Here is a 17,631-nt window from a genome sequence, read left to right on the forward strand (position 1 = left end):
TCTGCCCCCACCCGGCAACCATGGCACTTTCCATCTCGCCTATCTACTCTAATTGCTACTCTATCATCTATCCGACCTCTCTCTCAAAGCCTGGAAGGAAAAAGTTCAAGAAAGCACTCCTGGTCTCCAACCCAGGCCTGCCCATCGCTGGCACCTACATTAATGCTTCCTCCAGGCAGACTATCACTGACATCCTGTTTGTTGCCCCTTCTCCGAACCTATGGACTCCTCACATGGTCTTTATCCTCTCCCCTTTCTCTTCCTCACCCATCAATGGTGGAACCAGATGGGGAGTTCTCTTGGCTCACTTCTCATCCTCTAGGTGCATCTTTAATGTTTATCAGAATGGCACTGTCATGGCCCAGGACTCCTTCCTTCCCAACCTCCTCCTTCTTGATAGGCGTCTTCCGTCCCTCATCAACTTCCTTCCTTCCCCGGCCATTCCTCCCTCTGTCACTCCCCTGGCCCCTTCACCACCAACGAGTGTACCACATCCTTGTACCACCCCTTGGAAAACCTTCAAAGAGGGTAATTAGCTTCACTTAGCTACTCGCAATGCTGGGTCTGCCAGTAAACACACTTCTGACATCTGTCGCCTCCTCGAAGAATTTGACCTTGATGTTCTCGCCCTCACTGAGACATGGTTCAGTGCCAGCTATGTCACTGCTGTTGACACTCTTCTGCCTGAGGGCTACAAGATTCTCTCCAAACCCAGGCCAAACTGGTCTGGAGGCGGAGTGGCCTTGATCTTCCCTGAATGGGTCCCTGCTACCATCATACCCATTCAATCCTATTCCTCCTTCAAATGCCTCGTCTGCAGGATTAGCACCTCTCCCGCTGTCTGGCTCACATTTGCTATCATCTACGGGTCCCCTGGCCCACTTTCCCCCTTCTTCTCTGAATGGCTGACTTCAACTCCTGTCTCACGACCTCTAACTCCATATTCCTCAGTGATTTCAACATTCATCTTGATTCCTCTGAAACAGCCACTGTACTCTTCTGTGACCTCTGTAACTCTCTTTCCCTCAGCAATCTTCCCTGTGGTCCGACCCACTCAGCCGGACACATCTTGGATGCACTTCTCAATGGATATCCCCATCCTCAACCCTCTCACCACACCTCTCTCCTGATATGACCACTCCTTCCTCTCCTCTCACCTGGAGCTCTTGGGCTCCTTGGCAAAACCACCACCCGCAATGCCAGTCTCCTTCCCCATCATGCGACCGATGAAGAGAGTGGCACCTGCTGCTTTTGCTGCCATTTTCAAACCCCCTCTCACCCTTCCTATTGACAATCTCATTCATACAGCCCCCACTAACCTGCATCTATCCATCTCCAACACCCTTGACACCCTTGCTTCTGTTATGAGGATCCGTTTGAAGCCTGCCTCCATACGCAACAGCTGGAACAACTCTGACCTAGCCTCTCTGACTCAAAAGTGCAGAGCTGCTGAATGGATGTGTCAGGCTTCAAACACATTCAGTGACAGGGTGGCCTGTCGCCTGCTCCAAAGGTTATGCCGTCTCGCCATACGCTCCAAGAAAAGGGCTCATGTCCAAGCTCGCATTACAAGGGCCACCAACAATACGGCAGAACTCTTCAAAATCTGTAAGGAACTCGCCAATCCTACTGCAGTCTCCCCTCTTCCATCCAAGGCCCTCTGTACTGCACTGCCATCCCATTTAACAACCAAAACCCAGGACACCCTGTCCTCACTCTCCTCTATCCCCCTATCCACTCCCCCACCTGCTCTCAGGGCTCCCTTTGCCCCCCTCTCTCCCTCCCCTTTACTCTCCTCCTTCTCGCCCATAGCACCAGATGAGTTCTCTAAAGCAGCCCACTCTATGAAAGTCTCTAAACAAGTGCTTCCCTGCTCCTCCTGAACTATCAAGGACAATATCTCCACTCTCGCTCCTGCCTTGTCTGATTTCTGTAACCATTCCTTTGCCACTGGCTCTTTTCCACTTTCCCTTAAGCAATCACTTGTACACGCTCTCCTAAAAAAGCCTTCTGCTGACCCCTTCTGCCCGGCTAACTACTGGCCTATTTCCACTACCCCCTTCCTGTGCAAACTCTTAGAGAAGTTGGTTATCTCCCAACTGACCCGCCACACTGAATCTGTTGGCTGTCTCCATGACCACCAGTCTGTCTTCAGAGCATCCACAGGCACGGAAACTGCTCTCCTGAACACCTGAGAAGACCTGCTCTCAAACCTTGATTCCAACTCTCCTTCTGTTCTCAGCCTCTTTGATCTCTGCTCTGCCTTTGACACGGTCAATCATGCCACTCCCTTAAAGCGGCTCCACGACACCCTTGGCATTATGGACCTTACACTGGATTGGTTCACCTCCTTCCTTTCTAAACGACCTCCCCAGGTGCAACTGGGCCCCTTCCTCTCCTATACCTCACTCTCTACCTGTGGCATCCATCAGGGCTCTATCCTATCGCCGTGGCTCTTTGACATCTACCTTGCCACTTTGGACCACTTAATTTCCTCCTTCTCTCCTCATTTCCAGTGTTATGCTGATGACACTCAGATCTCCTTTAAGCTTCCCTCTTCTATCCCCTCGTCCTCCTCTCTCATTCCTGACTGTCCGACTGCTATTCAGGCATGGTGCACGGCTAATAATCTCTGTCTTAATGCCAGTAAGACTGATATCTTTCTCATTTCAGCAGGGACCCTGGCTCTCTGATTCCCCCCCACTCTCTGGCCGCCCTCCTTGGGTCCCCCACTCACCATCTAGTGAGGCTAAAAACCTTGGTGTCATCTTTGACTCTTCTCTCTCCTTCTACCCTCACATTACAGACCTTGCCAAGAAGGCCCATTTTCAGCTTCACCTCCTCAGAGGCATTCTCCCCTTCCTTATCTTCCCCCAGAAACTCAATGGCTCTAGAGCTCTGGTTATCTCCAGGCTCGACTACTGCAATAGCCTCTTCCCCACTCTACCTCTTTCCACTCTTCGCAACCCTTCAACTAATCCAAAATAGGACTGCAAGATGTATCATTGGCCTCAAGCCCAGGATCTGCATCTCTCCAGCCCTTAAATCTCTCCACTGGCTCCCGGTGGCAGCAAGGATCAAATTTAAGATTATCTGCATCATCCACAAGACCGTCTGGGGCCTGGGACCACTCTACGTCCAACTCTCTTTCCCTAAATGGCTCCCTGCTAGAGCCCTTCGGTCCTCTAGCTCCAACTCTCTGCAGATCAGACATTTCACCAAGCAGAGAGTGGGAGGTAGAACTCTCTCCTCAGCAGCTGCTTCCCTCTGGAAGGGCCTCCCTGCCACTCTCAGACTTCAGCCGGATATCCTTAAGTTCCGGAAGCTTCTCAAAACTCTTCTCGTCTCTATCCCCCCTTGCTAATTGCCCCCTCCAGCTGCTGTGACTGGGGGCCTGGATCATTTATGAACCTCACAAAGGACCAGGCCCTCCCTGACGAGTCTATACCAGCACTGCCCTCTTGGGCACCTTTCCTGACCAGCCTGGCGGGTCAGGCACACCCCCTGAGTCTGGCCACCCCTCCTCCCACGCACTTAGATGGTGGTCCTCCCCTGTCATTCCCTGGTACTTGGACCCCTTCTCCCCACCTCCTAAGCACCGCTTGGTCCTTGGTACGGGCCCCCCTCAAGTCCTTCCCCATTCCTGCTGCATGTTATACCCTTGTATTATGTTCCTCCTACCACTCCTCAACCTCCCGCCCCTTCCCTTCTTGCTTCTGGTGGCGTGTGCTCAGTAGCAGGATATCTGGTAGATATTATAAATGGAAATGCTCAGGCGTGAACTTTCTGCATCTGAAAATGTAATTTTGTGTGTCCCTGGGTAATTTAAACCAATGCTTGGGTGTTTTACAATGATTCTCCCAAACAGGGGTCTCATTGGAAAGCACATGCTTTCATCCTGTACTGGCGCAGTGACCCTTCCTGCTTAGCTCTCTCCTGTCTGTGGGTCAATTCCCTAATAAGCAGGGTTTACAGATTGTTATTTTCAATTGTGTGGGAAATCATGGGAGTGTGTGGGTCAGGGATTTTTGGGCCATTTTTGACTGGTCAGCACGGCAGTGTATTTGGAAATAAATTGTTTGTTCATATGTATCCTTATGTTCATATGTATACAGATATGTAAGTGTCCCATTCTCTGTGGTGCGGGGCATTGCCGTGGCGCCTAGGAGACTGGGTACGCATTATACACTATGCGTCCCGACGGCCCAAACCTCAACAGCAACCGCGCATCACGTGACCCAACAGCATCAACACGTCTCATGATGCAGAACCAATCCGGTCGTGGGACGCGCTGGCGGACCACAAAACGCAGAAATAAAACATCCACGCTTTACCAGCCCAGTGCTCCTTAATGGTTCTACTTCCCATGAGCAGGGCTTTTGTAGTACCTCCTGTTCTGGTTTGCGGTATCCTGGCTTTTTCTTGACTCTGGCCCTTACTGTTTGTTGTTTCACAGACCCTGTGCTTTAGTTAACCCTTTTTTCTTTGGTCTTCGGCTGTTTGGATCTTCTAGTTTTTGAACTTGGCTTGTTCTCCTTGGATTGTACTTTTGGATTTGGATGCCTGGTCTCTGCTCTGTGGTTCCTCTGTTTTTTTCTTCTCTGGATTCTCTGGATTCCCTCCTTTCTCAGTAGTATGTGCCCTCGTTCCGTCCGGGTTAGGTACCTGCGACCTTGTGTTTTTTTTTCCGGATCTGTTTGCACACCTGGTAAATGGACTTGATACCAGGTGGATTCCTAGTCAGGCGCATATCTGCTGTTTATTGCAAGACACCTAGGGTCACAGTCTAGGATAGGGAAAACAGGGTACGGGAGGTCCGACCGGGGAAGGTGTTCTTCGAAGGGTAACCCGGTCCCTTTTTTTTTTGCAGCCTGGGAGAAGTCATGTTTTGCATATCCGCCTTTTTGCCTGACTTTTCCTCGCATCAGTGGGTTTGTTTCTGTTAGAGAGGATGTGGTCCAGAGGAAAGTGTACTACTCTCTGCTTGGCAAATCCAACCCACGCCCAAAGCAACAACCACAAATGAAGGAAACACACTGCCAAAGTCCAAAACGACCAGAACAAACTTCCAAAGGGAGCAATCCTTATATCTCACACCTTACCTCGCAACAGCCCCTGAACCTGGATACCCCAATGACACAAAGACAGCACGACACACAAAGAACAGTCTGAGACAACCAGGAAAAAGACGGGCGCACCAAATACGAGAATGGGCAGACTCTGACCCCATCACCCTATACATCACAAGAACAGACGGACACCATCAACACTCACGGCACACCGGATAAAACAACGACGAAGCCCTAACAAGCAACAACCCAAACATCTACCTAAATGACCAATTCAATGAAGAAGAAGCCTATGCTGATCTTCACCTAACCGGCATGAATAGAGAAGCACCGCTATTGAACAGCCAAGCTTTCAATCTAGCAGACTGCTTCAATGAAGATGCAGCCTTCGCTGATACTCATCCTTCCCTGATCAATGCCAATAAAGATGCACAGCAATCTAACAACCGCAAACCAAAATAAGGAAGGACTAACAAGCAAAACCACACCAAAAGATCCACTGTAACCTAATCAATGCAAGGTCAATGGCCAAACATGCCACCGAAATAACGATCTGCTCTGCGACTGAGGGATCGACATCCTTTTTGTAACCGAAACATGGCTAGAGGGCAACTACAAGATCACTCTCAACAACTGCCTGCCTGAACACTTCAAATGCGTCCAAGCAAACAGAAAAACAGAAAGGGGGGTGGGGGAGTGGTCTGGCAATCATCCACAAGGAACACCTGGATATCAAACTGGAAGACCCACTAACCATCGATAAATGTGAATCCCTAATCGTACGTCTAGCAGTAAGCCCCAAAACAAACCTGAAATTCATACTGATATACAGACCACCAACCTACTATGCAACCTTCGTAGATGCCTTCACAGAAGCAATCACCGTCCTAGCAATCAAACACAATCACCTGGTCGTCCTTGGAGATTCCAACATCTGGTTCGAACAAGAAACCACGACCATACAAAAATCGCTAACCAGCCAATTAGCAGCAATCAATCAGCAAAACCTAGTCAAAGGAGCAACCCACTCGGCAGGGCATACACTAAACGCAATCTTCGCGAACAAACAACTCCTTACCACAGCACCCCCAATTCAAATACTCTACAGCGACCACCTCATCATCCCCTTCGTAATCAAAATGAACACTCCAATAAACAGTCAACTAGACAAAACACCGAACACCATGAATAGAAATTGTAGAACCATCAAAAACTCTAACCTAATTGAACTCCTGGAGCTCAGCAAACCACACCTAATTTTTATGGAAGAAGATGACCTGGGCAAAAAAGTAGCCCTGCTGTATTCCTGGATTATAACTACTATAGACAACATCGCCAAAGAAAAGCCTTTCACTCCTTCTCATAAACGAGCAATGGCAAAATGGTTCACCCCACTACATAGCACCATGAAAAGGAAAAACCGAAGACTAGAACTTGATTGGAGAAAACAAAACAACGCTGCAAACTAGCTGAAAGTCCTACAACACAACCACGCATACAAAAAAGAAATACAAAAAGCGAAGAGGAAACACTACGTCAACCGAATCTTTGAAGCACCGAACACCCAAAAAGAGCTCTTCAAAATCATAAATGAAATTAAAAATCCCCCAGGATGTAACAACACACCAACTCCATCACAAAACTATACAATTACCTTGCAGACCGCTTCAAAAACAAAATCACCAGCATCCAACAAACCATACAAAGCAGACCTCCCGATCTGACCACGATACCCACCTACACTCAGGAAGCACACCCGAACAAACTACAAAGCTTTCCAGAAATAACAGGGGAGACATTTGTCAAACTGGTGAATGAAAGCAATCACTCAGTGTCTCCCGAAGACCCCTGCCTGCCAGACATATACAAAAAAATTCTTAAACAAGGAGCGCCCATGGAATATCACAGGAACGTCCTCAACCTTTTAATTGCAATTGGGAAAGTGCCACAAGCCTTCAAAACTGCATTGATCAGGCCACTACTTAAGGATACCAACTTAACTGGAACCATAGAGGACCTTTCCAACTACAGACCCATCTCCAACATCCCATACACAGCCAAGCTGCTTCAAACATACATATACAAAAAGACCCAAGAATTCATAGAAGAGCATAGCCTACTGGACCAGGCAAAAGTTGGCTTCAGATCAATGAGAGGAACAGAAGCAGCTCTCCTCTCAATATGGGGCGACCTGAAAATGAACGCAGACTCGAACAACAGCACTGCCCTGATACTCATAGACCTATCAGCAGCATTCGACACAGTTAACCACGACACCCTCATAACAAGATTGGAAGGTCTTGGAATAACAGTCACCGCCCTACTACGGTTCAAATCTTTCCTAACAAACAGAACGGAAACCGTATGGATGAAACCCTTCAAATCCACCCCGAGAGATTCCACCTGCAGAGCACCACAAGGATCCCCCCTACTATTCTACATCTACCAATATCTACTTATCAGAATCATCAAAAGCCACGGCCTCACCTGCTACAACTACGCCGACGATACACAAATAATCTCCAAAATACAACACACCCTGGAAATAAACTCAACACTAGAAAACTGCCTCTGCAATGTATTAAACTGGATGAACTCCAACTGCCTCAAAATCAACCCAGGCAAAACAGAAATAATGATCGTCACAAAAAATGAAGGAGAAAACCACTTAATCCCATGGCCAAGGGAACTCGGGACAACCCCAGCAACCTCGCTGATTGTAAAAAACCTGGGGGTTCTGACGGACAATAATCTCACACTAGAGCCACAAGTAAACGCTCTTCTCAAGAAATGCTTCTTCCTCCTGCGAGCGGCAAAGAGGATCTTACTGTTCCTAACGTTCGCTAACAAAACAACCACCATCATCGCCCTCATCATGTCCAGAGTAGACTATGCCAACAGCCTATACTTAGGCATGCCTGAACGACTTTAAGAAAAACTACAACGCATACAAAATGCTTCAGCCAGACTGCTTCTGAAACTACCTCGAAGAGAACACACCACCCCAGCGCTGAAAACACTACATTGGCTACCAATAAAACAACAAATAAAGTTCAAAACAATGTGCATCACGCACAGAGCAATACACAACCAAGGCACTGAGTTCCTGAGAGACAAACTGCGTCTACATCAGCCAACAAGAACGCTCAGATCAAGCATTGACATCTGCCCGGAACCGAAACCCTACAACAAAAGAAAACGTGGAGGATCCTCCTCCTCTCAACAAGCGCCGAAAACCTGGAATGACCTCCCAAAGCACATCTGTAACACAAGAAACCACCTACTATTCAGGAAACTACTCAAAACATGGCTCTTCACGTCATAACTAGAAAGCCCGGCCACAGGGGCACACACACAACTAAAACATCGATGAACGAAGAGACAGGCCCTGATCCACACCAAACAGCCAATGGAAAATCCTTAAGGAAAATATCCCACAACATACCAAACAATTTACCGGGAGACAGCCGTAACAGGACCAAATACGACTACATAGCAAGACAAAGGACCGGAACACCTGGATGACTCATCAATAGGACCATGACCCTAAACTATAACCACCTACAACAGACCTAATCACGGCAGACAACAAGGTAACAGGAAACCCCGTACCATTAGCACCAACCCATAGGGTGAGAAACAGAATAAGCACCCACGCCACACAATGGGCATCATTACAAATCAGGCGGTCCGGAAATAACGGTGGCGGTAAACCCGCCGCCACCGTTGTTTCCAGACCACCTGATCCCGACTCCTGCAGGCGGGAGGTGACGTTCCCGCCAGGTTTGACCTGGCGGGTTTAACACTGCCAGCCTGCAGCCGGACGAGGAAACACCGGCAGCATTACGAGATGTTGCCGGTGTTTCCATGATCCCCATTCCCATTGAGTGCAATAGGACTCAATGGGAATGGGGATAAACACCCTTCCTCCTCCGTGATTCCCGGGAAACCGGGGTTGTAATGCCCCGGTAATTCCGGGAATCACAGAGGCGGAATGGTAATACGAGTCCGGCGGTGACCAGGCGGTTTTACCGCCTCGGTTACCGCCGGACTCGTAATGAGGCCCAATGTCTACCAAGATACAGCGGGAAGCACAATGCGCCATCACACAGTAACTACAACTAAACAACACCCCAAGGAAGTCACCCCACGGAAGCCAAAGAACCGACTTAAAGATAGTCATGGCAGGAGGAAACTAATGACTGAATACACAGGCTGACCTAGACAGATACACTAGGACGCCTCATCAACAGCACTCCGACCCTGAATCATTTAAAGCCTCAACCAACCAGGGTCACATTAGACAACAAGAGAATAGATGCTACCAACCCAGTCTCACACCAAAAGAAAAGGTTCAAACACACCTATCGCTCCATGGTAGGCACTCATACAATACTCACTACGATAAAGCAGGATCAGCGCAGCATCACCACAGTGAGACGGCCCATAAGGAACCAGCAACAACCCCACCCACAGGGATACAGCCCAAACGGAACCAGAAGTACCTGACAACAAACCTGGCATCAGGATACAGACCCCACTAACCCAACCCTCGACTTTCTGCATACGTAACCCACACAAAAGTCACACATACAGTTCTCTCCCAGCAATCCGCACGCACTTTACCACACCACAGCAAAAACACATAAACAGCACCCACAGAACACAAGGTCTCGCCTGATCTGATACTTGCAACAAAGCCCAGCACTCGGTTTAAACCAAGCTGAAGCTGCCAACAGCACACAACTTCTCCCACTCCCCTCCTCCCGACTAACCTTACCCGCCCTCCTTCCTGTTTACAGATCCGCCAGAGCACCTGAGGACCAATTCCGTTGGTGACGGTGCGCTATATAAATACCTTTAACATAACATAACCTTCCATTTCCCTAGTCCCTGGCCGAGAAAGACACAAAGCAGTGTGGCTCTGCAGCAAGTACCTTAACAACCTCGCAAACACATCTCTTTTGTTATCAGCAGCAGAGCCTTTCTTATGTGCCATAGGACATTTCTAAGGGAAATAACGGGAAACAGACACAGTTATCTTGCAAATCTGTACCCATTTCATAATCAATTAAAGTGAGTAACAGAATAAAGCCCCCTTTTAAAGATGTGTTTAGACCCAAGATGACTCCTAGCTTGACATGCAAAACAATGGTTTGCTTCATGTCCATGGTCTAATATTTTTAACATCATATTTAAAAAGATGCTGGAAGTGTGTGACAAGGAATATCCATAACTAACTTAGTTTATTAGACAACATCTTTCAATGTGTGGCGGAAAGTGGTGAAAGTACAGCTGCGTCATGATTTTTCAAGCTTTCATTATTTTGCAGTTTGGGACATAGTTTCCTTTAAAAAGGTCAATAATAAATCTCCAATTATATTCTTTTAGCTTAGCGTGTTTCTTCAAGGATTTATATGTTGTCAGGTTGCTGCAATTAGTGTATTTTGCAAGTAAACTCTATTGTAGGCCTTGAAATCCAAAACGTTAATATCTGTACCAAGTCAAGCTTGGAACGTGTGTGGTCGAGTGCTTAAATTGCTGAGTGTGTTAAAATACCTGCTTCACTCTTTAGTCAAAGTGTGTGATCTTGGGCAAATACTCAATCTCACTCTGATTGAACTGCTGACTTTAGAGTACTTACAGGAGCCGCCCAAAAAATGGGCCAGATTTAATGATGGTAGGGACCAAATTGCGTACCCCGAGGCTCCTCTGTTAGAGGCCCCCAGTGTCGTCGCCTTGGATTGTGTTATTGTTGCATAGGCCCAACCTCAGTCTCATATCACTTGATTTGACAGGGAAATATTTAATCTCACCAGTCATTCAGTGCACACCAGAGATTCATGTATAGCAGAGGGGCTGCGAGTGTCCTCTAGCTCTCCATGCACTGGCTCCTTCTCTTTCTCTCTTTCTCTCACTCTATCTCTCTCACGCACTCTATCTCTCTCTCTCTCTCTGTTTCTCTCTCTCTCTTTCCGCATCTCCTCCTTTCTTTCTCCTTTGCTCTGTCACTCTCACTCTCTCTTCATGTGCTATCACTTTACCTCAGCCTCTCTCTCCATGTGTTGTCACTCTCCCGCTCTCCAGGTGCGGTTTCTCTCTCTCTTTCTCGCTTTCTTCATACACTGTCACAATCGCTCTCTGCGCTCTCACTCGCCCTCTCTCAACTGTCTCTTTCACTCTCTCGCTGTGCTCTGTCACGCTTTCACTGTGCACTGTCACTCTCTTAGGCTCTCCCTCTCTGGTCTGTCCCCGTCTGCGGGCTGTCACTTTCTCTCTGCGCGCTGTCACTCTCTCTTCATACGTACCCTTCCTCCTTGTTGCCTTCCTCTCCCTCTCATCCTGGCACCCTTGATGTTATGCCCTCTTGTACCCTCATTCCATCTTCTCCAACTCTCTCCTTTGCCCACAGCTCTTACTTTTTCTCTCATCCTCAATCAGAGCCTGTGTTTCTCTTACCCTCCCACCCTCACCCTTTCTCGCTCATATTTCCACTCACTCCTCCTTGATGGTGCTGCCTTCCTCCCTATTCCCCTTCCCATTCACTTGCACACCTGCATCCCCCTTCTCGTATCGTCCCATGAAGGTTTGCACTCTCCTCCTTGCACCCTAGTGCCTATAAATGCAAAATGCAAAGAACAGCGGTAAAAGCAAAAACTATTGGCTATGTCAATGCTTTTTAAAATATATTTCAACATTAAGATCAAATGTTGTTCTCTTTATGAGTCCAAAAAGGCAGGAAGTCATGGTTTATAAGTGGACTTTGTCCAATTATTGTGACGATTGTTTGAGACCACGATGGTGATCTTAACAGTGCCTAAAAATGTCCTGTTTTTTTTTAATCTACAGTTCTTAGCATGTTTTATTGTTGTGAAGGACCGATTCCTAAACATGATCACTGTCAGAATGTCATAGGAGTGCCTGGGGAACCTGTGACACTGGTTTTAGGGCACTATGTCCTAAGTCACTTTGCAGGTGATGGCCATTGCTATGGCACCTGGGTCCCCCACAGGCCAGCGCAGTGTGTATTGTAGGGCTCTTTAACCTTTTCACAGGGTAGTAGGCGCCCTGCTCATGTCTGCCAAGAGACTAGAGATATTAAACACTACAGCCGTTCAATGGTGGCCCCAGGAAACTGTGTTCAGCTGCACTACCCGTGTGTGAATCCTGGCACTGCAGCAGCCTTCATCTGTCCGGAGATCAATAAATGAAGTACCATTAAACTGGGTAATAAATGCGGTATCTGTGGAAAAAAACGAATCCGAAAAAATGGAGGAAGAAAAAAGCGAATATGTTTGGCCGATTATTTTGAAAATGTTGGTACTGTTTTATTAAAATATAGGTGTGGGGTGGGGTAAAGGTATTAGTTAAGATGGTGGAGTTGAGGGAATGCAGGGTGAAAGAAAGTGCGAAAAGCAAGTAGGAATTTTGTTTTTTTTCCCCAAAAAATGCGGTAATTTCTACATTCGTTTTTTAAAAATCTTTTTTTTCATGGACATCCAATAGGTATTATAGCGGTTATGAGCATTAGGAATCTGGCATAAAGTGCTATGTGTAAACAACTAGATGCCAGAGCAGTTGTGTGAAGTAACTCTACGCATAGCCACTGCTTCACACCCAACACTTGACCCCCTAGCCCTTCTGTGAAGGGTCACGGGAATATTTGTTTCACTTCAGTACAGGTCTTCTGTAGCTAAGCCTGATGTTTGTAAGATGGAGAGTCCAGCGTCTTTAAACTCATGGGGAGGAGGTTGTGACTCATGCTGTCCTAGATCAGTGGTCCTCAAACTGTGGGGCTGCCCCCATGGGGAGCCCAAGGGGGTCTAGAGAGGGGCGTGGGGCTCTTCCAAAAGAGAGTACAGTGACTGTTTTGGAAAAGACAATATACACAAAATTTAAATCTGGAGGGGCCAGCAGCAATGTTTCGACTGAAGTGGGCTGGGGTGGGGGGGGGGGGGGGGTGCGGGGTAGGGGGTGTTTAGAGCCTGGGGCTTTGCAACATTTTTACTCAAGGGGGGACACGACATAAAAAAAGTTTGAATATCACTGTCCTAGAGTCTAATTTGCCACTAGTCCATGAGGGAGAGATCGCACCACCCTTACTAGACATGCATCTATATGGACGGTCTGCAGTGCACCTATGGAGCGCCACATACATGCCAAGGAGGCAAATGGGGTATTGGGTTCATATGATATAGGACCATTGGCAGTACATTGTCAAGAGAGATTGATACACCATCTGAACCATGTGAATTGTGAAGACACAAAGAGCTTACCTGCAGCGTAATCCCTGCGGGGCACATTCGGCGGGGCTTTGTTTGTTATTCTGTAAGCATGAAATGAAAGCGTTACTCCTCGAGCAGAGACAGGCAGCGAGCACCGGGGCTGAGGGAGTGCATGTTAAGAAGCCAGAGGGAAGGTTATCTTTAACAGAGCAAAGAGATGCGCTGGGGGCAGAAAGGCGTGACACACATTCAGCAAGCATCAGAGGCATGTTCAGGCTCCTGAAGTCCTGCACATGAAGCATGGCATCACATGAAGCATGGCATCAGAGGCATGTTCAGGCTCCTGAAGTCTTGCACATGAAGCATGGCATCACATGAAGCATGGCATCAGAGGCATGTTCAGGCTCCTGAAGTCCTGCACATGAAGCATGGCATCACATGAAGCATGGCATCACATGAAGCATGGCATCAGAGGCATGTTCAGGCTCCTGAAGTCCTGCACATGAAGCATGGCATCACATGAAGCATGGCATCAGAGGCATGTTCAGGCTCCTGAAGTCCTGCACATGAAGCATGGCATCACATGAAGCATGGCATCAGAGGCATGTTCAGGCTCCTGAAGTCCTGCACATGAAGCATGGCATCACATGAAGCATGGCATCAGAGGCATGTTCAGGCTCCTGAAGTCCTGCACATGAAGCATGGCATCACATGAAGCATGGCATCAGAGGCATGTTCAGGCTCCTGAAGTCCAGCACATGAAGCATGGCATCATATGAAGCATGGCATCAGACATCAGAGGCATGTTCAGGCTCCTGAAGTCCTGCACATGAAGCATGGCATATTCCAGAACCCAAACCCGGACTGGGTTCACAGCTTTGACCTTGTTCCGGCCTGTACATTTGCAATGGTGCAAGTGCAATTTTGCACAGTGTTAGCACAAGGGCACAAATTGCCACACCATCAAAAATGAAGGTAGGTCTGAATGTCGCTGTAGAAAGATCGACATTGTGGTAGGCTATCTGGAAAAGCTGCCCATCCCCTACAAGGTTTCCCCCTTTCCGCCTTGCTATATTGGGGGCCTGCACATCCTTTCCCTCACCACTCTCCCCTGGGCGTACCTCCACCCCATCTTCCTACAGGCAGCAGCACATCCCACCTCCGCCCCATCTTCCTATGTGCAGCAGCACATCCCACCTCCACCCCATCTTCCTACAGGCAGCAGCATATCCCACCTCCGCCCCATCTTCTTACAGGCAGCAGCACATCCCACCTCCGCCCCATCTTCCTACAGGCAGCAGCACATCCCACCTCCGCCCCATCTTCTTACAGGCAGCAGCACATCCCACCTCCGCCGCATCTTCCTACAGGCAGCAGCACATCCCACCTCCGCCCCATCTTCCTACAGGCAGCAGCACATCCCACCTCCGCCCCATCTTCCTACAGGCAGCAGCACATCCCACCTCCGCCCCATCTTCCTACAGGCAGCAGCACATCCCACCTCCGCCCCATCTTCCTACAGGCAGCAGCACACCCCACCTCCGCCCCATCTTCCTACAGGCAGCAGCACATCCCACCTCCGCCCCATCTTCCTACAGGCAGCAGCACATCCCACCTCCGCCCCATCTTCCTACAGGCAGCAGCACATCCCACCTCCGCCCCATCTTCCTACAGGCAGCAGCACATCCCACCTCCGCCCCATCTTCTTACAGGCAGCAGCACATCCCACCTCCGCCCCATCTTCCTACAGGCAGCAGCACATCCCACCTCCGCCCCATCTTCCTACAGGCAGCAGCACATCCCACCTCCGCCCCATCTTCTTACAGGCAGCAGCACATCCCACCTCCGCCCCATCTTCTTACAGGCAGCAGCACATCCCTTGTGTCCCACAGGACTGCAGCACGACGTACAGTGCGCGAGACTATGGGCCAGATTCATGGAATATTTGCCTGGTTCAAAGTGAATTTGCACTGCTGAAAAGTGACTTTGCACTGCCGACACAAACCCTGATTCATGGAACCGTGTAAAGTGTATTTTTGCAGTGCAAAGTCCGGGCAAAATCAGCACATTGTCATTTTTGCAGTACAAAATGACTTTGCCCGGACTTTGCACAGAAACAATACACTTTGCACTGCTGACACAAACCCTGCTTCATGGAACTGTGCAAAGTCACTTTTCAGCAGTGTAAATTCTCTTTGAACCACGCAAATATTCAATGCATCGGGCCCTTAGTGTGACGGTCTTTTGTGCGTTGCGCTTTAGGCCTTCGGTCTGGGGAGCACAATCGTAATTATTTTTTGTTTCAATGCATTTTTGCACCCGGGCAATATTTGCCCTACTGCTAATAGAGCAATTCAAAAACGTATTGAAAGAATCCGTTTTTTTCACAGAGTACGGCCATTTTTGCCTTAGTGATAATCCCGTGCCAAACTGCAATTGTGACAATGCATAATTTCCTAACTATGGTCCATGGCTTTCTACACACTCAGAGTCTGATTCACAAAGCCTTTTACAATGCTATGTTCCCGTTAAAAACCGCTCTGTTACTCTAGCCCTGACTCTTTGCCATTCAGGGTGCTCGTATGTTACTATCTGCAATGCACATTACCCAATACACTCAAGCTAATTCAACTCTATTGTTGGAATTACACAAACGTTCAAAGAGTACAATATAAGAGCACACGCTGCAGGTGTGCACTTCTGTGCTTCCCATGAAGCTGCAGTGTATTTATGGGAGATGGAGGAGGAGGCATGTCCATACGCCTGCGGATACGCCTGCGGATGTTCGCGCATTGAGCATTACAGAGCCATTAAAAATGTGGCTAATTTGTCATTGCTGATTTAGGGGCTGAGTCATGAAAGCATTTTATAATGGCGCAATCCCATTGGAAAACACTCTGTGATTCAGGACGTTAATCTGACAGGTTAGATGTGTTTTGCTGCAATCTGAGGTTTTTCATTGCAAAATGTTCTGTGTATGGCATGTTGGTACATGCAGGAGTGCCTACTTTCTGATGGAGGCCGTACTTCGTTCCACAACCTGTTTTCAGCTATGAGATGCTTTTTTCTATAAAGTGTTTCTTCACTCCGCAGGATTGCAAGGATGCCCAAAGTGGAATGATTATGCCTAGGCAGTGCCCCCCCCCCGAAGTCTGCAGGCGCCATGTCCGAGATTCATGCACCCCCCTGCCGGGCCCACCACAAAATGCAGAACATCAGGGGGATCAGAACTGAGCCCCTGCTGTTCTTGTAAAGTGTGTTTAAGGGCACCTTGTCTAGAGCTCAGTGTCATGTAAATAACAGTGATTCTTTATGTGGTGCTGTTTCCATGACACTGAGCTGGAGGCAATGCACCCTTTCTTTGCTCTGCCATGAGGGCGCCCTTTTGCGGCCGCGCCCTCTGAGCGCACCTCGAGCCGGCGCTGTGCCTAGGTGTGGGCCCTGAGCTTGCTGTACATAAAGTGCGATGCCACACCTCACTTATGACGCCCAGTGCAGCCGAAGCATGCCTTGGACTGCTTGCAGGCTCATGCAAAGGGGACATGAGATAGCAGCTCTGGCTGGACTGCCCCCACTGGGTTTGGGCTACGCCTGATTACTTTATGGCTTTCTCTTTAAATGAACGTACATCAAGCTGAATACCGAGGGAACGGAAAGCTGCAGAGTAGCTGGCTGTGATACTAGCTGAGGAATGGTGGCATTTAGTCATTTTACAGGGGTGTGAGGTGGGTATTCTTTTTTATTAATTTAGAATGCAAACGTAAAAAAGTTGCAAAAACATGCTGTGCTTAAAGGGGACAAAGAGTTTTTGAAAAAAAATAACATATGCTATTCCTAGCTGTTGATTTTTTATTGTCTGCCTATTTTCCAGAGAAAAAAACCCTTTCCATCCATCTTATTTTTTACATTTTTGTAAGCATTTTTCTTGCTATGGTTTCTCACAATTTTGTGAGCTGCTTTCACGCCCTTACACAGGAATGACACCGGGGGAACAAAGGTAATCTGCAGATTCATTCTAGCAGCAAATGGGCAAATAGAAAGGTTGCTTTCTCTTTTACTTACCTACTGATCTCACTCCACCAATGCTAACAGAAGTACCAGATGTAGTAATGCTACCTACCTCTACCAACAATATTACCAATACTACCAGCAGCAGTAGCACTTCTTCCAGTAGTGGTAGCAATATTAATGTTACTACTAGAAACTATAGTATTAACTACCAGTATCACTAGTATTATAGCCACTAGTAGTATTAGTAGTGGAGCCATTAGCACAAGTAATGGCAGCACTCTTACCAGTATTAATAGCAGCAGTTGTGGTAGTAGAGCTATGATCAA

General features: G+C 48.0%; 1 protein-coding gene across 6 annotated transcripts in view; it reads right to left on the bottom strand.

Moving 5' to 3' along the window:
* The window catches only part of BLNK (B cell linker), a 1,905,158-nt gene that overhangs the window by 493,616 nt on the left and 1,393,911 nt on the right, over window positions 1-17,631 (bottom strand). For all 6 annotated transcript variants that reach the window (XM_069611389.1, XM_069611390.1, XM_069611392.1 and 3 more), the window contains one exon: window positions 13,346-13,395. In XM_069611389.1, the coding sequence (XP_069467490.1) occupies window positions 13,346-13,395 (50 nt within the window). The remainder of the gene's footprint in view (window positions 1-13,345; window positions 13,396-17,631) is intronic.

The sequence above is a fragment of the Ambystoma mexicanum genome, chromosome 8, assembly GCF_040938575.1.
Source record: "Ambystoma mexicanum isolate Mex_15411 chromosome 8, UKY_AmexF1_1, whole genome shotgun sequence".
NCBI lineage: Eukaryota > Metazoa > Chordata > Amphibia > Caudata > Ambystomatidae > Ambystoma > Ambystoma mexicanum.